We start from the raw sequence: 22,856 nt of genomic DNA, 5'->3' as shown, positions 1-22,856 counted from the left end.
TGAAAGAATAGGGTTAGGCCTGTAAATCACTACACCTCACTCCCAGCTGATAGGTGACATGTTGGCTTTTAACACTGCTTCATCAACTACAGTGTATTAATTTTTACATTTTGATGCTGATACTTTTGTAGTTATACTGACGTTTATTTTAAGGTAAATGTAGGAATTCTACTTGCAGTGAAGTAATTCTACAGTGTGGTATTAACCCATTGAAGCCTGGAAAGCGGATACGTCGTTTTGTAGTATTTGTATAAGCTCTCAAATACTTTTTGAATTTAATTTCTATCTGCTACAGAGGCTGAAAAATCTATTATTTAGTAGGAAGAGTTGACACTTCTGTTGAATTTCCAGAAAAACTTCAGGTTTTAGGGGGTTATTTTAAAATCGCCCAGAGGTTTTACAGGCGTTTTAGGCCTCAATGGGTTAATACTTTTACTTAAATAAGGTATATGAATCCTTTTTCCACCACTGGTTGTATCTTAAAATACATAATATAGGAATGGTATAAATTATCTAGTTCCTAATGTCTTATTACCTGGTGTCAGAGAAGACTCAACGCACACCACCGTCCTGACAGTTCAATCAATCTGATGTGGTGACAGGTGTCTTTACTTGCCACATCCATGGTCACAATGTGGCTTTAGTGAGCAGCAGGTGAGTGAGGGCAAATGAGCACCTGTGCCTGTTTCACTTGGCAGGAATCAGCTGCTACTCCTAAGTGGAACAGGAGGTTTACTCTGTGTGAAGTGTTGAATCCTGCATCAATCCAATTGGCAGCTGCTGCATTTAAATTATAGAAAGCGACAGTGGTGCTCTAAAATCCCACTCTGTGGCGGTCCTTCAAATTTCAAAAGTAAGATGAGCTGGTGATGGAATACTGCTGAAGCCCCTCAGAGGGTTTACAAACAATTTTTTTGCAAAAAATAAATACATAAAAAATCACTCATTACAAAGAAAAATAGGAGAAGAGGAAGTAAAGCAGGTGCATTCTGAGTATCCCAGCCCTGTATTTTACATAAACATATTCACATAATGCATATGTATTATTTATTCAAGAGACAAAATAAATAGAACACTATTTATATGCTGTGTTTCATGAGGTCATACGTCATACGTCAAAGTCTCACACATACAACACATAAAACATATAATACCGCCATTCTCACCCCTATAACCCAAGATACGCATTGTAATCTTATTTAGTGACTTGTTGTAACCTTCCTGTGGAGATTTCTACTTTCAAACCAACCAAATATCAATTGTAGTTCAGATATTGTTCTGTAGATATAAAAACAGCTCCGACATGCACCGTAATACATGCAATTTATTTTTCATTTCACAGAAAAGGAAAATAAATAACTGAAATGCTGTTTTATTGCTGTTGAACTCAAAAACACCAAATTTAAGGCAAATATTACGCTTTTAAATTGCTTGCGGATAGGTATTGTGAAATTCAAAATAATATATATATATATAAACACACACAGATATATTATGCTCTAAAACCTCAATGACACCTCTTTATGGGCTGTGGAGACACATATATAAGCATATGATTAATTTATTTATAAAGTAGACAGAAACACACTGAAACTTTAATGTAAATGATGTCAGTAATGTTACAGTGCTGCCTTAAATCCATAGCTGTGACACGCCATGATTCAGGGTAGACGGAGAGATTGCTGTACAGGCAGTCTGGACTGCTGTGTGTGGGTGTGTGTTTGTGTGTGTGTGTGATTTGTATGCCTTGCAACGGGGACTGGAGTCAAAGTGTTGCTAGGTTGGTGACCTTGGCTTTAATAATAGATGAATGGTGACAAGAAAAGAAGCAGGACAGAGGGAAAAAGAGAAAGAGAGAGAGAGAGAGGCCATGAAACAGAGAGACAGACAAGGAGCGAAAGAGAGAAACACAAAAGAAGAAGAAGAAGAAGAAGAAGAAGAAGAAGAAGAGTGGTTAGCTGAAAGACAACACAAGAGAAGAGGGGTGTCTGATAAAAGAGATGGCCGAGAGAGGAGCAGAAAAACCAAACAACAGTGCATTAGAGAGCAACTGACAGGGAAAATGTTGTGATTTTAGAAAGAAGGGGAAGAGAGGATGGGGAAAGAGAGATGGCTAATGAGGAAAAATGACACCAGAGACAGACGGAGAGAGGAGGGAAGAGAGGGAGAATGTGAGGAATGAGAGAGGTGAGTGACTTGTTGGTAGAGCTTCGTTGGCTCACTGATGGAGGACCTGTCTGACACACACACACGCATGTGCAGGCGGACGCACACACACACACACACACACACACACACATACATTGTGTAGCGCATCGGTGACTTTGCAGCAAGGCTAGAGTTACTGATAATGTTGATATTTCAAAGCCAAGGTCTATGGGATGTGGCTTTACAAACACACACACGAACACACACAGTGTCACTCACTCTCTCTCTTTACCCTTTTCTTCCCCAAAAAACACACACACACACACACACACACACACATGCACACACACATCTCATAAAGCCACCCACTAATACCACAGGCGTCCACCGTTATAGTAAATCTTGTGGGTGATGGAGCCAGCACTCAGAGAAAAACACATTTATCTTGCGCAGAGTATTGATGGAACTCTTCGGGGTATTTGGCTTTGAGTGAGAGTCAAATTTAAGGATAATATACATTCAGGTGAATGTTTTCTGAAAACATAGGAATGCCAAAAGTATCGTATACATCTGTAGCATTTCTGTCCGACAATTTAGTGAAGGTGCAGCTTGATTGATGTGTGTGTGTGTGTGTGTGTGTGTGTGCGTGTGTGTGTGTGTGTGTTCATGTACTTCCTACACAATGAAGACCGGAACAAGTTTTTAACCAACAGAGTGAGGACATTTTTGTGAAGTGAGGACATTCTGGCCGGTTCTCACTTGTTTTAAGGCTTGTTTGACAGTTCAGACTTTGTTTTAGGGTTAAGGTTACAGTTCAATTAGGTTTATGTTAGGGTTAGGGTTGGGCATTTAGTTGTGATGGTGAAGGTTAGGTTAAGGGTCAGGTTAAAGGGTTAGGGAATTCACTATTCCAGAGGGCCCTCACAAAGAAAGAAGTACAAGGATGTGTGTGTGTGTGTGTGTGTGTGTGAGTGAGGCGGATACAGGGGTTTGTATGCTTGGAGGGCAGGGGGATGAAAGAGGGGAAAATGTATGATGATGTCTAGTGTTTCATTTGTGGTGCTTTACATAGTATGAAAATATGGCATATTATATATATATATATATATATATATATATATATATATATATAATATGCTTTCTCCATTGTTAAAAGTATATGGAACATACACAGTACAGAGACTATAGACAGCCTAATCCCTGAAAAAGAAAGAACGCCAGGCCATCATGCTCATACAACGGAGTAGTATTATAAGCTTGGATGCATTTAAATGGTGGTTCTCTCCATAAAGTTTTCTATCAGTCTCTATGGGGAAATTATTCAGGAGAAATGTGCAGCGATTGAGGAGCCCCTTGGCAGACGCCCTTTATGATTTTAAGTTGCTCTGACACCATGGGTATTTTAAGAGCTGGACTTGTGATACTTAATTATGTTTTATTTGAATAACTGTTTAAGTGTATTGAAAATTATCAAAAATGTAAAAATTACACTATAAAACAATAGTAAAAAAACTATTTAAAATGAATTTGTGCTCTGTTGCTTTAATAACAATTTAGTAACTGTATTATTTGAACGTCACGTTGAAACTCAAGGAGAATAAAGGGTAAAGATCTATCAAAACAATGTGCCATTGTCCCACCACCTTCTGACTCACTGCCACTTCACTGTGACAATAAATCCAAAGATGACACCCAAATGAGACGAACAAAGTTAATTTCTGTAGCAAAGCTCATTTAATTTGCTTCAGGGACTGTATCGTGATCACATTCATACTACATCTATCAAACATGATTAAAAAAGGTTAATAACTTTTGTAAATGCAGGAGCTGAATCAACAAAACAAATGAGACATTTTGATATTTTGATGTTAAGGGAAAGGCAAGGTTTTTGCCAGATGAATATTTATTTTAAACCTAATAAAGAAACCACAAAATTAATCTTGAAATTTGAAAAAAAACATGTCCTATTTTTTCTGTGAATAGAAAGATTCATAAGCAACACCCCACTCCAGGAAAAGTTGATTCAAACAAATCTTTGATTATCTTTTTTCAAGGTGAAATTCACTAAAAAGCTTCTGCACTTATTTTCAAAATTTGAAATCTTCTCTCAGCCCTTACACACACATATACACAAATGTACCTTTTCTCATTCTCTTTTTCTCTTACACATGCAAACACATGCTCATGTCTTACCCTTATAGTTGATCTTGAATCCTATGGATCCGACACTCTCATCTGACTGGAGGTGAAGCCACATCTGGTGGGTCATGCTGACTATCAGGTCAGGGACAAAGCTCCCTGATAGGCTGGGACACAAATGCATTAATATTAAATCATCCGTATGATAATCAGCATTATAAAAAGTTTAATTTTCATCACTGCAATCAGAGCCATAATCAAATTCTCAAGTGCTGCTTTGAGTGTGAGCATACTGTGCTGGAAATGAATGCTTTGATTTGGTTTGCTTTGGTTTTGCAGAGTGTTGCCTCAGGAAAGCAAATTGCTCAGAGTGCATTCATACTATCCAGCGTTTTTTCAGGCTGCCAACGCCTTTTAGGCATGAAAGTTAACAGTGACTGACTCCAAAGTGAATTGAAATCATCCACTTTGTAAGGGCTCTGCATCTGTTATCCTTTAAGGCACTGCAGAGCCATTTCAAAATTTGGGGAACAGTTCATCTTTTTAAGTGGAGCTCACATAATGCAGACTGCTGTTTTACGATCTGACTAATTGCAACAAAGAAGATGGAGAATTTCCGAGCTACATGGCAGCTGATGGCTGACATCAGGAGCCAGAATGAAAATGGACAAAGTATCAGAAGAATTTTTGGTTAAAGTTTTCACTTTGATCGTTTAGATTTTATGTGGAACATGTTAACGGTGTTGTGAAGCGTTTGATAGGCTGAAAACAGCGCTGATGTTCATGACGGCAGCTGGTCATAATGGAAACACCTTGTGTGTTGCACAATCTGCTTTATAAAATCACAGGGAAGAAAATGCAGTTAAGCATTTCAGCACATTTTCTGAAAGCTATTAAGTTCATATCTAAGGAGTTTATCTCACAACATTGCTTCGATGAAGATGTTTTGAAGCCATAATCTGCCTCGTACAACAGCAGACGCTGCTTGGTGTGTATCTCTTCATTATAGCTTTAAAAAGTCAATTATTTTTGTTTGTTTTGTTTTAATTTTAAGGATGTTTGGGAGCATTTTTCCTTTTTTTTAATAAAGTACAAATAGTCTACAGTAGAATTTTAAATCAAACATATCAGCGATAATTATTTAGCTCTGAAAACTTGTTCTCACTGTGTTTTTTTGTTTATAAGCAGCTACTACACTATTCATGTTTAATTTGTTAGAAATATGACACAGAGTGGGATTCACCAGCTCTGAATCAGAAAAGGAATAATGTAGAGAAGTTTTTCTCTGACACATACTATCCTTAAAGGAGTGATTAGGATAAAAAATAAAACAACTTTTTACCAGACATAAATGGGAGTATGTACTGTGAAATACTTACACCTGGAGTATAGTTGTAGGATCTCCCACCTCCCCTCCATCTCCTATGGTCAGAGTATCGTAGGCTATCTCCAGGTCAAACTCTTCAAAGTTGATCTGGATTACCTGTTAAATTCACAGAGAAAAACAAAGACACTTACATGTCAGTTTCAGGACGTTTCCATCCAAAACTAGTCAAAAGCAACCTGGGAGTGATGTAAATAGAAGCAAGTCAGGGCTACTAAATCAATAGCTACACAAAGAAGAAACATTGGAGACCTCAGAATCCTACAGCACATGGAAATGCAAATTGAACCATCAGCTTTTTAGGGCCACTGCTCCATATTATGCAGCTTTATTCTTATAATATTAAAAATGTTGCTTGTATGTCATATCAACATATCAGCATAGCATATCAATGCCAATTGGCAACGTTCCTACTTCTTGATGTAGTGGTTAAAGTTGTTTTAATCACAAAAAGCTACTTACTCCCTGTCGCTAAACACATGCAGCTTTCAAAATAAGAGCACGGTGGTATAAGAGAATCCACCACAGAATTTACAAGAAGACTGTCAAAATAAGATGCCTTAAATAAAACATATAAGAACCTTTATTCTCCAAAATTGTATTAAAATATGCCCCCCGGAACCCCTAAACGGTTATTTTTATTATTTACTTATACTCAAGAGTCAAGAGTAAATTTTTATGTATTTGGCAGCTGTTGAGATTTGCACTTCAAACTATATTTTAGATTTTTAATTATTTATACAGACTAAAAAAAAATCATGTTTTTTATATCTTTTTAAATATTTCCTAATATCGTCAAGATTATCGTTATTGCAAAAATAGCCTTCAATATTGTGCTATTCTTTTAGGGCCATATCGCCCACCCCTAATAGCAATACAAGTCACAGATAACCGAGTTAACCTGTACCATCACTGTCCACTTGTGTTCGGATCACTCAGACCACATGTTGCTGCTAAATGGAAACAGGGTCCAAATCATCCTCTCATTTTAATCAAATAACAATTTCCCACATGCATGTTTAAACCTTTGACTTGAATTTATCTCTACTGGGAGTCTATTCCACTCTACCACCACTTTTTCTAGTAACATTGTGACTTTATATTGAAATTATAAGTTATTACAACTCCCCGAACAAAACAGCTTTTTCCCCCAAAAATATTCTGACTTTATGAAAAATAGCGAAGGTAAATACAGAGCATACACTTGCCAAAATAATAACATTAAAAATGAACTTTAACAGGAAAAAGGCAAAAAAAACAAACAAATGGGAAATGACATGAATGATATAAAAATATATATTTAAAAGGATATTGCCGTCCACTGTTATGCTCCACAGCTGTTTATATATTCAGACTCTCAGCTACGACCACATCAAAGACACATTCCCCCACCCTCACGGACTCATACTTGACCAAAGGTGAATCATTGGAATTCATTAATGCATCACACAATGTGGTATGATTTCATTCAGCGTTACAAGAAGGACTAGGAAGAGACGAGAAACACCTCCTGCGCCTCACTCGAAGCTCGGAGAGTCTGCCCACAGCTCAAAACTCTGATCGGGAATTATTAAACCAACACTTTCTGTTTCATCTAAGACCAGAGAGAAACACATTTGGCAGCAGAGAAGAGGGAAAAGAGAAAAGGAGAGAGGGGGAGGAAGAAGAGATGGATAGAAAGGGGAGAGGAGGTAGAGAGAAGGAAGAGGATGGAGGCAGATGGAAGAAAAGAGGAGAGGAGGAGGCAACAAATAGCAATGGGGGGGTAATAATGAGCACATCTTTGATGCTAGCAATGCGTTAGAATATTTCAAACTAGAATCCTGACTTGACCCTGAGGGGGAGACTGAAACCTCTCTCTGCCCATCCTTCCTCCACTTCCTCTTTCCTTGTGAGGACTGTACAGAATTCCAGATTCAATATTCCGCTGGAGGACTTCAAAAAACCTCCAAAACATCAGACAGGTCTGAGTCTCCTCTATGCTGGCGTGTTAACTGTGAGCATATTTACGTGCATATCAATATCTTCTTATATCTGAGCATCTGTTTTTGTAGTCTGTGTTCAAACATTCTGTTTGAGCCGGGCATCATAAATATAGTTATTTTTTATCCCCGCTTCGCTAACTGCAACCTGGACACCTGGGGACATGAAGTATAAACTGCTTATCCTCACTATGACCATTGAAGCTATAAACAAAGAAGGGACAAATGAATAACTGAACACACAAAACAGTGGACATGCTTTTCCCCTCACCTTCTGTTTAACTGCTTATCTGTTGGCAGTGTCGCCCAGTTTGCTTTTATTCGTGGAGTTAATCTTTATTTCTTCACAGCAAGAAGCTCAGTTAATTCTTGATTTTGCTTGTGGCAGCAGAAGCAGACTTACTTTTTGTATTACATTGCTCCTTTTGATATAAAGTCTCTATTAATAGATATCTGCATACAATATGAATGCAGAAACTGTCGCCAGCGGGGCCAGATTTTGGTATTGGAAGAGTTCTACTATGTACAGGTGCATCTCAATACATCAGAATATCATAGAAAAGTTTATTTATGTCAGAAATTCAATATGACACATTATATAGATCCATTACACACAGAATGAAACATTTCATGTCTTCATTTATTTCATTTCTTCTAATTATAATTATTATGGCTCATATTTAATGAAGACCGAAAATTCAGTGTCTCAAAAAAAATTATATTACAAAAGGCCAATTTTTAAAAAGTATGTTTAATATAAAAATGCCTCTGAAAAGTATGTCCATCTATATGCACTCAATACTTGGTTGGAGCGATTTCACTTTGAACTACTGGAATTTGACATTTCTACGATTTTATAATTTATTGAGATGCACCTGTACATAGCCACAGGATGCATATGGTATTTACAAAAACATTTGCTGTTATTTGACTAATAATCATGGTTCAGAAGTTAAAGTTTTAAACATTTTCAGAATAAAATCAGGGGAATGGATGAAGTTTCACTGAGGCTGACTGAGCAAATGTGGATCTTGAGGGGACAACACAGTCACAGCTAGTTGAGGTCCATGTAATTCTGACATTGTTCCCGGAGCAGAGCTAAGTGAAGTATGTTAACCTCTTCAACTCCTCTTCAACCGTCTTTAAGAGGTTGTCGCAGGCTCAGTATTTTGTACATTTTCACAATTTCAGTTAACTGATTGATTAATAAACTATTTTTGTTACACATGATGACTAAAACAACTTTAGCTGCATCTTAAATTAATCTTGAGGTTTGCAGCTTTTAGATGATAAACCACTCACATCTCAAGTTACTAATCCAACTGTAAACAATGACCGGTGCATGAAAGAGGAAGATTATAAACATTACAAATATCCATTATCCGGAAATCCGAATGCTACACTGGAACTCCAGAAACGGCTTAATCGTATTCAGGCTAATAGCTGACGGTTTATGAGAATGCATGAAATACATCACCTGATGTAGCCCTGCCAAAAATAAAATCCATCAAGTTGTAAAGCACTAACATTACCATCACCTGGTGTGACCAGAGAGGCTAAAAGGGGGTGGGCTACAAACATGAAGCAGTGATCTGCACATTGCTCACAATGCTGACTCAGTCTTATCTGCATGTAAGGCAGATTGGATTAAAGCATCACCTACAAACCTGCTAAACCCTTTCTCACAAGCACACACACGCACAGCGAATCGCACCGGCACTCAAGCACGCACACAGGAACACATTCACTTACACAGACAGGCACAGCTTTGTGGAGATTAATGTGTCTATTTCTGTGATTACATAGTCACCATTTTCACACTTATCACAATATTTCTAAAAGTCCAAAGCAGGCTTTCAATGCAACAGCATGTCTGATGGTAAAACAATGTACACCAGTATATGTAGAGCATGTTTTAAAAAACTATTTTATCCAAAGGCAAGACCAGATCCTGGATTCAAAGGGTTAATCATTCCAAGTATCATGGTGAAAATACCATGTTGCATACTTTACATATTACATTTTTGTAAGCTCTGTTCAGCAAGCGTGTTGAACAGAAAACAACTGGTCCGATTTTTTACTGACTGCAGTCTTTTGGACTCATTAAAATTAATAATTAAAAAGAAAATACACATATATTTTTGTTTCACATGAAACTAATCCCTCTGGATGTTTACATATTACATGGTTTCATAAATGCATTTACTGAAACACAGAGATTTACTATTGGAAAATACTAGCTACAGTTTATATTAAGTCCTAACAGTGAGTAGATGCTTTGCTACTACAGCTGCCAATCATCTGTGTCTCTAATAAGGGAAAACTTTACCTTGTTGAGAAGCTGACTGTTGTTTTTTGCATTACAATTGAAAGTGTAGTTTTTTTTTGAAACAGCAATTATTTTCCATATCCAAACAACTCATCTGTCTGTTTGTGGCTTAGTTAGTTTGATATGAGACCATGCAGCCTTCTTTACAAGCCGCAACATGTGGCTGTTTTCACCTTTTGAGTCTGTGTGCCTGTGTGTGTGTGTGTGTGTGTGTGTGTGTGTGTGTGTGTGTGTGCGTGCGTGCGTGCGTGTGTGTGTGCCAGTGTGATGCTTTAGTTGTTTCTTTGCCAGAAAAAAGGCCAGACCCGTTTATCCATGCAGAGTATAAAGACAAAGGACGCCTTTAGTGTTCCAGTGACGGAAACTGGTCTATCTATCTCCTTGTATACGTCCTTTATAGAACACCCTAATGCCACATCAGCACAGTTCACACAGCATTAAACACAGCTGGGGTATAACTACATTACACTGTGCCCACGTTAGTCTGTGTGTGTGTGTGTGTGTGTGTGTGTGTGTGTGTGTGTGTGTGTGAATGCTGTACTGAAGTCAACTAAGATTGGAACCTCATTACTGACAGTGTGTGGGATAGTGTTTATGTGTGCGTTCTGTATCTCTTTCAGTGTGTGTGTGTGTGTGTGTGAGTGTGTGTGTGTGTGTGTGCGATAGATTAAACTGAACACTCTACATATTTCTCCTCTCCTCTAATAGGTTGGTGTTCATAGAAACATCCATCTCTCTCTCTCCCTCCATACTCCCTCTATCTCTCCCTCTCTCTTCCTGTCACCCTCTCCGTCTCTCTCTTTCTAATTGGCTGCTGCATTCCCTCTTTCCATCCATCTATGGCTTCTAGCCAATGAGGCGACAGAATTGGATTTCTGCTTGATAAAGCACTTCCTTTGGTTGTCGTGGAGACAATGAGGTGGGGGAGGCTCCTCCCTACCCATCCCATAATAAGATCTAAGGATACATTGAAGATACAGTTACTGGAGGAATATCTGAAACACCTGGCGAGCGACACAGTCAGTGATGCAAAGAGGGCACAGACAGGGCCGGGGAATAATAGATTGTCTGTGGCAGTATTACAGTAAACTCTGCCACCCGCTCCCCTTGAACATGCTTCTGCCTAGATGCTATAAATTGCACCATTGTGAGAAGAGCCGGGCCTTCGCTGATGAAGACTGATGGCCAGAGCCTTTTACAACTTAGTGTTTTCCCCTTACTTCACTTTCATTGAAATGAATCCACCAGCTGCCTGGTTTTTAGGTACTGACTCTGAATAGGAACCTGTGGCATTAACTGTACTAAAAATGAATTGGAACACAGTGCTTTTTTTTTTTACAAAATGTTAAAAATGTTTTAACCTGAGCCCTAACAAAAGTGCCACGCTGTTATTATGGTCACAAAAACGCAGACACAAACTGTTTTACAGTGTGTGTGTGTGTGTGTGCATTTTTGCAGTAAGTAAAATAAGTGATTTTTTTTTGCTTTGTAAATTGGCTTAATCACCTGTGAATTAGTACATTGAAAGCCTATCCGAAAAGTGCAGCTTTCCCTTCTTACGGAATGCTTTTGCATTACTTTTTCTTGGTCATCGTGGTGTTAACTAAAAATGCAGCATGGCAGCACTGCAGCAGTCCTCTTATATCCATGGGTTATGCATTACACTGTGCATGCAAATGTGTATGAAGTGACGCAAAGCCAGTTCATACTTAATGCTGCCAGTTTATATAACAGAGCAGGATGTAGCATTTGCATGTTAACTAATACAGCTGTGTCCAGCTGTGTCATCTTATCTTATGCATCATAAAGAGATAATATCGGAAAGAGCTTTGACTCGTTGATGACTCGATCAAAATGGGAACATGAGAAGAGCAAAAGAAGAAACTAAATGGTGGGGAAAATGAGGAAAAGACAATAGTACAGTAAGATCTGTTTTTCGAAAGTAAGATGGGAGAAGAGAAAAGAAGAGAGAAGTATAGTAATGGCCATCCCGTCATGCCATCCCCAAGGTTAAATGAGAATGGGAGAGAATGAATTGGCTCTAAAGGCTCATTCTGCCAAAACTAAATGAAGCAATAACATCAGAGAGCTATAGAACCCCATTAACACTTAACCTGAGAGAGAGGGAGCAAAGAGGTGGGCAGACAGAGAGGGATAGAGAGAATGGCGCTGACAGAGACAGAAAGAGACAAAGAGATGAGAGAGTGCGTAGAATCGTGTGTCTCTTTCCCTCAAGTGCACGAGCAGGAGACAATGAGAAATGTGGAATATGTGTGGGAATGGGTGCAATGGAGAGAGTGATACGAGGGCCTCTCTTCCTCCTCCCTCTCTGTATTCTCTCTTTCTCCATAGTAATTTGATGGTTTCAGGCTGAGCTCTTTAATGAAGAATCTGGGTAATTCTGAGGACAGTGCCTCTGGGAGTGAGGGAGGAGAAGGGATGGGTAGTGTAAAAAAGAGAAAAAAAGAGCAGGATGAGACAGGGAGAATGAGAGAAAGCGAGCAAAGTATGAAATAGGGAGAGACTTGTACAAGCAATAAAAAAAGTGATGTTCTGCTAGTGGGAGACGATGCTCAATTGGGAATTTCCCTCTACGCGGAATGTGTTTTGGTGCTTGCATCATGACCCTTTTCAGCTTTAAACTCTCTCTCTTTTTTCCGGGTTGCAGTGTGTTTATGTATTTTGTTGCCTTCTCACCTCAGGAGATCAACTGACCACTAGCCTGCCCACTAAACCGCCCCTCATTCCCTCATCAGACTCCTAATTGAGGACTGCTTCCTACTGCCAGTACGCCAGATCATCAGTGCTCCCGCTCTATTCTTGCCTGTTACCTGTTGTTTACCTGCCAATTCCCCACTGTTTGTTTGCCTCGCTCTGCCACCTGCCTTCCATAAGCCTGCTTTTGAACTAGTAAATTAACTCTGACTCCGCTAGATGTGTCTCTGAAGCTGCAATTTCCTGTTGCAACTGCTCACTTGAACCATGACAAAATGTGAATTTCTGAACCCTCATGAGGCCGAAACAATGAAATGTCCTCAACACAAACTGTGACCAAAGCCAAAAAGGCGACCAAACTACGTATTTATGCAACCTTGAAATAAATCATTGCAAAGTCAACAGTTTGATATATGGTAAAGCCATTTATGTGAGTCATTTTCTAATACATTAAAAGCCTCTATAATATTTAATCTGCTTTTTCATTAAATAAATGTGGACTGAAATGTAAGATATTGCCGTTTTAACCGCAGCTCCTCTTGGAAAATAATATAGAAAATGCAAATTATCATAATGCATGTCACTGAAGTATTTCTAATCTAAAAAGTATTATAAAAAAGATATATTCAAATTGATTGATTAATGCTGTCGGCTTCAACTTATTTAAAGCATCTTTCTTTAAATTCTGACAAAAATCCACTGGAAGGAAATGACACTTATCTGACGGCAGTTAGACAAGTCTGACAGCACCGAAGATGCGATTCCATGAGAAAGATCTACATTTACATATTGAGGTTTCAGTTTCTTTATGATATTAATAATTTGAATGCTCTCATATTTTCCTCTTCACAGGTGTCCTTGCATGAATAAAACAACTTGCCAAGACGGATGAAAAATGAATAAAAATGAGAAATGATATGCAGTTATACTGAAGTATTTGACACTCTTTATCATGCGTTGTACTTCATCTGGCTCTCCAAATGTGCTAAGTATATTAATAAGCCTCCATTCTCCTGTCTTACACAATTTATTGTGTCAAACTGATGAATGTGACCATTAGGGATGTTTTTGACCGATTAATGCTATCAGTTAAACAGTTATTTAAAAAAAAAAAGTAATAAAAAAAGTGCACTGCGTGGTAAAAAACATGAATTGATTGATCGACAAGTCAGCAAAGACTAAGGCATGTACTGTATTGAAAAAAAAATGTATCGACTGATTGACTGATCGGACGACTGCATGAGGCATTCTACTTCCCTGAACCCAGACTTTACTTGACCCCTGCAAATGGTAATGTTGAGTGTTGCTTGCACTTGGGTCAGACACTTCAACTACAGCACCTCTCCATGCAAAGCACTTATTTTGTAGGTTAGTGGTTAATGATTGAAAAACGAGGGTGGGCTATTGGTCAGGACAAAAAAAATCAAAGTATCCCTAGTAACCATTATTCCCAGTTGCAAGGTAACTAGAAAATGTAAAAGAGGAAGGGGGATTACTGGCTGAACTTGAACTATGGACAGTCTGGCTTATGTGCCATGTGTCTTAGCCCCTGGGAATAGATGTCGATCCTGTGAAGACCTCAAGTTTGATGTAGTTTCAGTGTGTAGTGTCCATGGCCAGTGACATATTGGACATGACGTACTGTGATAAAAGACATGCATATGATTGAGTATGGCACATGAGACATGAAATAAAATGGAACATGACAGAACATGATAAGGTCCTTTCTGTTAACCCTTTAAAGATAAGGGGCCATAAAAATAACTTGATGTTTCTTCCTTTGATTCAGGCCAACATGGTTGACAATATTCATCATCATACATAATCCATACACATTCATTTTCAACTGCATGCGCACATCACACACACATATGCATGCACACACAGCCCACAGGGTGCAGGGGGGCATTAGTACTGTAGCCTTCAAAAGTCACATACACACTGTAGCCTTCAACAGAGAATGTATTGCTCTAGGCCATAAACCAGAGGCCTTGGGCTGTGACAGGGGGAGTTGTGTGTGAGAATACGCAGCAGAGAAAAAGACAAAGGTTTTGAGCAAGAGCAAAGTGGCAAAGTGTGCATGTGTAAAAAGCGATACTGTGTGTATCGGAGCACACATGTATGTTGAAGTGTATCTCTGTGTGCGTATGTGAGTCTGGTGCATACGTGTATTTGCGTCCCTATGGTGCTGACGCAGGTGTTGCCATTGACGACAGAGCGGTCACCACAGTGACCCTGAGTGGAATAAGGATGTGTCTCCTGAATACCAATCAGATTTCTCCTGGGACGTAAAGCGACCAATCACAGCTATCCATCTCACCTGCAGCCTATCGTTTGTCCCTTTACAGCATTAACCAATCACACAGAATTAGACACCGATATGCTCCGACTAGCATGTAACTTACACTACCTCCTGTATCTTAATTACAGAAAAATGCAGCTAAACTCAGTTTGTAAATGCCTGTAAGAACTGCTGTGTCATATCGATAAAATTACACTGAATGCATAAAACCAAAGCCTGCAAGCAAGTTCAAAGCAAGTTGAGGCAGACAACTTGTGCTGTGCAGCTACATTCACACACAACATACTGTACTCACTGCAGCATACTGTATATCTGGCACACTTTCTACAAAAAGGCACTCATGCCCGTCAATGCTGCTGTTGCTTGTTTAAAATTTCATAAGCCCCACATCCACTCCAACATTCACCTGTAGGCTTTGAATGTGGTGAAAACTCTGAAAATGACTTTGTGAATTCCATCTATAACCCAGATTCCAAAAAAAGTTGGGACACTGTGAAAAACAGAACGCAATGGTTTGCAAATCCTTTGAGGCCTACATTCATTTGAATACAACACAAAGATAAAAAGACAAACAGGGAAACTTTTGTTTTGTGTAAATATATACACTTATTCTGAGTTAAATGCATACAGATTCTGTTTACATTTTACACAGTGTCCCAACTTTTTTTGGAATCTGGGTTGTACACGGTTGCTCATAAAGTTGGAATAAAATGTTTTACCTGATGATGTGATTTATTCTTGAGAGATAAAGTGTATATCTTCTCAAAAATGTACTAATCAATCTCTTTTGAACTATGAAAATGAAACCACAATTAATAGAAGATTGTGTCTGAAAACAAAATTATTTCAACTTTATGGTTGACCGTGTACAGGTGCATCTCAATGAATTTGAATATCATAGAAAAGTTTATTTATGTCAGTAATTCAACTTAAAAAGTGGAAATTATATTTCACATTATATAGATCAATTACACACAAAATGAAACATAGTTTCATTAATTTAACTTAATTTAATTTTAAACATATTTAAAAAGTATGTTTAATATGGAAATGTTGGCCTCTGAAAAGTATGTCCATCTATATGCACTCAATACTTGGTTGGGGCTGTTTGACTTGAACTACTGGAAATGGACTCTTCCATGATATTCTAATCTATTGAGATGTACCTGTATATGTATTTCTATTGGTGTGCTAAAGTGTTTAAGTCAAGGACACACACACACACACACACACACACGATCTGTCTTAATAAGGAACAACAATTTGAGAGTTAGAAAGTTAGAAAGTCAAAGAGTGAGAGAGGAGGAGATTTACCTTATTGGGATTTGAAGCAGTAATAATCCACACACACTGTGCGTTGCTCTCATATTGAATTGGGAAGTTAGGAGATGTAAAGGTTCCTGACGGCCCTTGAAGATTACTGCCACATGTCTTCACTGTGAACAGAAAAAAACAAAATGTCATCGTTATTAGTAACAACTGTAGCATTGGCGGGGTATTAGACACAATTGTGTACTGTTGAGTCAAAGCACTACAACAGAGAGACAATTACCTCTATAATCAAGCCATTAGGTTCACGCTTATCCACAGTCTCAAACAAACAAACCCAACAGCAAAATATAGCATAGCTTGTGGATCAAAGTAGCAGTGTAGTAAAAACGATTAAAAGTGACACTAATACAATGCCGGGAGTCTGTTGACGGAAAGAGAAGAGAGGAGTCTCAAGTGCAGCTGAGAACAGAAAGAGGAACAGAAGGTCAGAAAGATGTTATTGATACTGTCAGTGACATCTCCCTGGATAGAAGTACTTAATTGGAGGCTATTGGCTGTGAAATACCACAGGATTAGCTAGTATTGACTGATAGAGACACTCACCAGCAATTTACTCTCGAAATCTATTTGAAAGTCAACAACTTCCAACAACTAGCAGGGTAAAAATCTTGGGAAAAAAATGTAGCCTTGGAGAACACAAATAATCACACATATGGGGTGTGTATTTGGCAAGAGTCTGGCGATACTGTACGTATCATGATAAAGGGGTTACGAATCACCATATTGCAAAAATACTGTGACACTGTAAGGCCATAAATTTCGGCTCCAGCCCCCCGCGACCCAAGTGCAGATAAGCGGTTAAGGATAATGAATAAATGAATGAATAAATCTAATTTTAGGGACAAGTCTTTGCAAACCATATGCATTGAATCTGAATAAAAAAGTTAACTTTTTTATCTAATTATACAGCGAGAATGCATATCACAGCTCCTGTTACATCCCACAACACAGCATTACTTTATGTGCAGTCCGTCTTTACATGGAAACTATTAATTAAAAATCGATACAAGATTTTAGTATCACAAAACATAATATCACGATCCTCAAGTTTATCAATATTTTATCAATATTATTTCACCCCTAATAACAGGATGATATAACAGATACAACAGCTTCTGTCTACTTGAGGAATAAAAAGCTAGATTTAGACAAGCAGTGGTATAACAGTGTAAAGACTATTTGTTGAGTGTGAATCCATAGAAGCATATTACTGTATGTCAACACAAAGTCATACAAACTCACAAACACTACCGCTGAAGCTACACTCAGTGGGGTGTTAAAAATGACACATGCTAGTTGTTCGATAAACCAACCAAGCCTTTATTAGGCTGTGTGTTCTGAGTGGATGTGATAGAGAACCTGCTTGTCTGTCCTTGGGTCGTCCTGTTAGAGTTGGGAGGTAATTTTCTGGTTGGTTTGAAGCAGTGTTTGTTCCTTAATTAGTTTGTTCAGTGGTAGGCCGCGGGAACACGTACAGTTAACACACACACACACACACACACACACACACACACACACACACACACACACACACACAAAGAAAGCACTTATGCACAAATGCTATATGGTCACATTTAATAAACAAGCACGAGTGTACTTGCAGTGACACATACGTTGACACGTACTGTGCAGCCACAACACACTTAACACTACAAAAAAATGTTGGTTTGCGGTTTGCATGCACACACACATTTTGTAGTGTTACAGCAGACACGGGTGTGAAAGAACATTTACAAATAAATGCATCCAAACATAATTCACACATATTCACCATGCATACACAATTCACAAAAATGTACTCTCAAGCACTCACACAAACACACTCCTGGCTGCTACTGAGACTTAGTGGTTGGAATGAAGTCAAGGGACAAGTAAAAGAATCATACCACACTGTTTGTTTTTCTTTGTGTGTAATGGGGTGTGTCCGTGTGGTGCTGTAAGAGAGTGTCAGAACAAGTACAAGACCCCTTTGAGACGACCCTATATCTCTCTTTTCTGTCTCTCAGTCTTCTGGATCTCTGCCTGAGTTCCCCCTGACTGAACCCAGTTGATGCTTGTTTCTCTAATTCTCAATGTATCTTCAGTTGACCTTCTCTTGTGTTCAGCTCACTGCGATTTATACACTGATAGAAACATGGAGATGAAGTGTGTGTATGTGTGTGTGTGTGTGTGTGTGTGTGTGTGTGAATTGCACGTGAGAAATGAGTTATCTGCATGTCACGAAGAGTGCATGTGTCTCTGCAACGGGGTGTGTATGTGTGTGCGCTGACAGCTCAATCAGCGTGTCCTGAACGAATGGCCATCCCATCGCTGTGCCAACAGCAGAATGGGCACGGTGTTGCTATAGCGATAGCGCGGAAAGAGTTATCACCAGAATTACCAGGGGAGCTAACATCCCATAATTTATATTAAACTCTTCCCCATCTCTCTGCATCTCCCTGCATCTGTCTGTCTGTCTCTCTCCCTCTCTCTCCGTCTCTCTCAATGAGCCTTTTATTCACGCTGTCTCGGTCCCTTTATCAGCCATTGTATGTACTTCATGATTTACAGTACACTCTATCATTTGCACGCTATCAACTCTGTCGATCTCTCTTTCTCTCTTTTTTTCCCCATCCTATCCTTTTCGGCTTTTGTCTTCTGTATGTTAGAAGTGGATCGATGGAGTACAGATTTGACGTACTTGTGTAAACCATTAATATTTTCAGCATAATGAGAATTGTTTATGTTGATGCTTAAATTATATTTTCAAAGACTCCAGTACTTTTATTAAAAGCTGCACATAGTTTCTATTCTTGGCCATTGGGTGCAGCTAAACAAACTGGAAACACAACATTGGCATATTGTTAGAATATGTTTTTTATAAAGTTTCTACTCAAAGGTTTACAGCTTGTGTCTTTCACCACAAATAGATACTGGCTTACGAGGAAAGTGCATGTGTCAGGAAAGCAGATTCTGGCGGACTCGGTTTTTCAAGCTTAAATGTAATGCAAGGACCCTGCTGTGAGAAACAGCACATGTAAGCATTTAAGCTTGCCTATTTAAGATAATTCTACAATAGACCTATTCTTTCATTCTGGTGCATGTGAGATGAATCCAGAGTCCTCTGTCCATAACATTTAACTCCGTCCACACTGAGCTCTGTACCATTTAGCTCTGCACCATATCAAACACCGTAACCTCCATCATTTAACTCCATCCATCAAGCTCTGTCCGTAATATTAAAGTGCATTGAACAACAACTCTCCTTGTCCTCTCCTCTGTCATGAAACCACAACAAAAAGGCATCAGATGATATATAATTCCCTTATAAAGTAGTTTACTTCACCTATAATGTGGGCAAACAATTGCCTATTAGCACATGCAGGTGATATTACAATCGATTCAGAGTTTTCTCTGACAACCTGAATCAAATGTCCAACATTCCCTCTTCTTTTTTCTCTATTTTGGTTTCCGCATTGTCCAACGAAACATTTCTGGCTTTTAAGCTGCTACATTCTCACTATACTTACTTGAAAGCTGCTAAGATAGTTAGTCTGTGGTTTGGTGCTGAGCAGGTAGAGTACAGTGGGTTAACTAGAGGTGCTTCACTGACCAAATCTATACCCCTTTCTGTCCAGTTGTGTAGAGAATGATGGTGTTCCCTCAGCCTCTCTGTCCGTCAGTGTGAGTAGCCTTGTCTTTGTCTGTCTCTTTCTGTATCTCTTTTGCTCCCTCTCATCATTATTTATACTGGCACAAAGTATAGAGGGCTTGAAGCCAAAAGGGCCACACTATCATTGAAGCGATAATGAATTCTAGATCAAATTAAAAATTTTGATGAGGTCTATCCGGTACTAAAAGCATATTGTTGGAATCACGAGTGAGATTAACTGAATGCTTTAGGCAGGAACCACAGCGAGTATGTGTGTGTGTGTGTGTGTGTGTGTGTGTGTGTGTGTGTGTGTGTGTGTGTGTGTGTGTGTGTTTGTGTGTGTGTGTGTGTGTGTGTGTTTGTGTGTGTGTGTGTGTGTGTGTGTGTAACAACATATTCTCTTTTGAGTTTATATATTCAGATCAACTGGATTCCCCCAGGATTCTCACTTTCTCTCTCTCTCACACACACACACACACAAACCATTGGGATGCGGACCAAAATTAAATGATGTTTCAGGCGAGGATCACATTGCCAAATCCTGTAGTGTAGCTCCAATGCCCTTGCTCACAGTTCTCCAAAGTTTTGTTTTATTGCTTCAGAGCATAACTGATGCACCCCATAAGCAGTGGGAAGGTTGCTGAGAGAAATATATTTTCAGTCTGAATGTTAACGCTGTTCAGCTTCAAAATGTTTTGACTTGGTTCCCCCGTTGTAGCATAAACTCAGAAGTGTTTCCTTTGGTCTGATCTCTGTCTTACACTCAAGGTCTATGACTGCAGCTTTCTCAGCCGGATGGCCTTTGTGGTTAGTGAGTCGTCCCCACAGCGGAGGGCTCAGGTTCAATCATCCATGCAGCAATACCTGCTGAAGCATACCAAGGACACTTAACCCCTACCTGTTCCAGACTGTCTGCCTGACCCTGCACCCCAAACAAGGACCATAAACAGAACTGGGGACGAGGTAAATCAAACAGAAAATAAAATAAGATCATACGGATGAGTTTTTCGAAGTACACAATTCATGGACATATCTGGAGATGGCTCCCCACTTGACAAGCAAAGTGCTCTTGGTACAAAATACGTCTCAGTGCTTGTTTTAATGGTATCCACTTTATTTACTACTGGTTTGGTTTGGACATTTCAGCTATCAATGAATAGACTGTGTAGTATTTCATGAAGCCAGGAATCAATTGTACAGAATCTACCAGCCCATCATAAAATGCCCACAAGCTAAGTGTGAGGTGATTCGTAAAATCTGTTAACTACCTTATGATGGTAATTTCTTTATCAAAAGGAACTTCTTGATTAAAGTAAATTAATTATTAAAGGATCATCCCCATAAAAGGAGATTTCTCATTAAAGTAACTTTGACAAGGATGATGTGTAGCCAAGCAGACAGGTAAGCTAAAATGAAAACCTCAAATCATCAGGGTTAGGGGGCATCTTCTATTTTCGTGCCGATAATAAGAATACAAATATTACTTGTCAGGATATCATGTTCATTTTTAATAACAGCTTTGTCAGGAGTGTGCTTGACAGTTCTGATGGCACCAACAAGTGTGTTTGGATGGATATTACAATGTCATAAAACCTGTAGTAAAAAAGTCACTACCTTTTTTTTAAACTAATAAAGGTGGTGTGCAGCTTTCCACCAGGTGTGTGTGCCAGTCTCACTCACTGGCCCCTCCCAGCTCACTTACAGTCAAGATGGCAGCAAAGATTGTTATCTAACCAGGGATTTATTCATCTTGTATCATGCCTAATTTTAGTTGATCGTAACACATCAGGGAATTACTCTGCAGATGCTCCATTTCAAAAAGAGACCAAAATTTTCTATGGTCAGTTTTTGAGGCATGGCAAAGGACAAAGTATGGCCTGCAACAGACTGGATAATCAGATTTGTTTTGAGTGAAAACTTTTTCTTAAATTCCCACTGAGTGTTGAGTCAGATTAGAGATCAGAAGCTTCAGCAGGAAGGCTGAACTGGCTGTTTTAACGGGCTGCCTACAGGAGCAGATAGACTGACCAATGGACACGGAGAATGATTGATGACATCATTAAGCTGGCACACAGCGTTCCAATGGCCCTCGCTCTGGTCAAAGCTTTAATGGGCACACACACACACACACACACACACACACACACAAATACTCGTACAGAGGCAGAAAGTAATTTAGTTGTTGTACAACGCTTGTACACTAAAGTTTCTTTAGCTTCTTTCCTAGTTGAAGTCGACACGATTACGTGCATATGTGTGTCTGGTTTGACATATAGCACCCTTCGTTGAGTCACTATATTCAGCAGATCAACTGAAATCCCCTGGAGTTTACACACACAGTCACACACACACACAGACAGAGAGAGAGTTGGCTTGGTGGCCTTGCCATCTGTCCATTAATCAAGGTGCCACATGGACTCCCTCTCGTTCTCTCTCTCTCATATAATGTGTTGTAGGAGTGGACAGAAGGACATTGCGCTTTGATGGCTGTTTTTCTAGTTTATTTGTATTTAGTTTTGTAATCATTTCATTGTATTTAATAAAGTGCTTATCACTCCATCTTACTCTTTGTATCTGTCTCTATCTATTCGTCCACCCTTGTGACATAAAGGGCACATTTTCAAGATGCGTTCACTTTATTTTCTCACTTATGTTCCAATGACACATTTAGCTGTATTTAAGTGTTTTGACAGTGGCGACCCTTTAATAAGTCAGCTGGCTTGATGCTTCCTGACAGATTGCCTCTCTCTCAATGTTATTCATGAATTTCCACTTTAGCTATTGGCTGGTCTGGATGGAAAGGTCAAATATGAGCTCACACATCCTTTCTCTCGTTCCATTTATGTTCAACAGGATGAAACAAAGTAAGCTAAATAAGGATATTACATGTTAAG

General features: G+C 39.0%; 1 protein-coding gene across 1 annotated transcript in view; it reads right to left on the bottom strand.

Moving 5' to 3' along the window:
• Positions 1 to 22,856, bottom strand: part of csmd3b (CUB and Sushi multiple domains 3b) — a 380,920-nt gene that overhangs the window by 114,804 nt on the left and 243,260 nt on the right. The window contains exons 11-13 of the mRNA XM_059350826.1: positions 16,314 to 16,435; positions 5,667 to 5,770; positions 4,342 to 4,454 (exon numbers count right to left, since the gene is read on the bottom strand). Coding sequence (XP_059206809.1) covers positions 4,342 to 4,454; positions 5,667 to 5,770; positions 16,314 to 16,435 — 339 coding nt within the window. The remainder of the gene's footprint in view (positions 1 to 4,341; positions 4,455 to 5,666; positions 5,771 to 16,313; positions 16,436 to 22,856) is intronic.

Source organism: Centropristis striata, chromosome 14 (assembly GCF_030273125.1).
Source record: "Centropristis striata isolate RG_2023a ecotype Rhode Island chromosome 14, C.striata_1.0, whole genome shotgun sequence".
Taxonomy (NCBI): Eukaryota; Metazoa; Chordata; class Actinopteri; order Perciformes; family Serranidae; genus Centropristis; species Centropristis striata.
The sequence above is the reverse complement of the archived record's forward strand: the minus strand, read 5'-3'. Positions and strand labels throughout refer to the sequence as shown.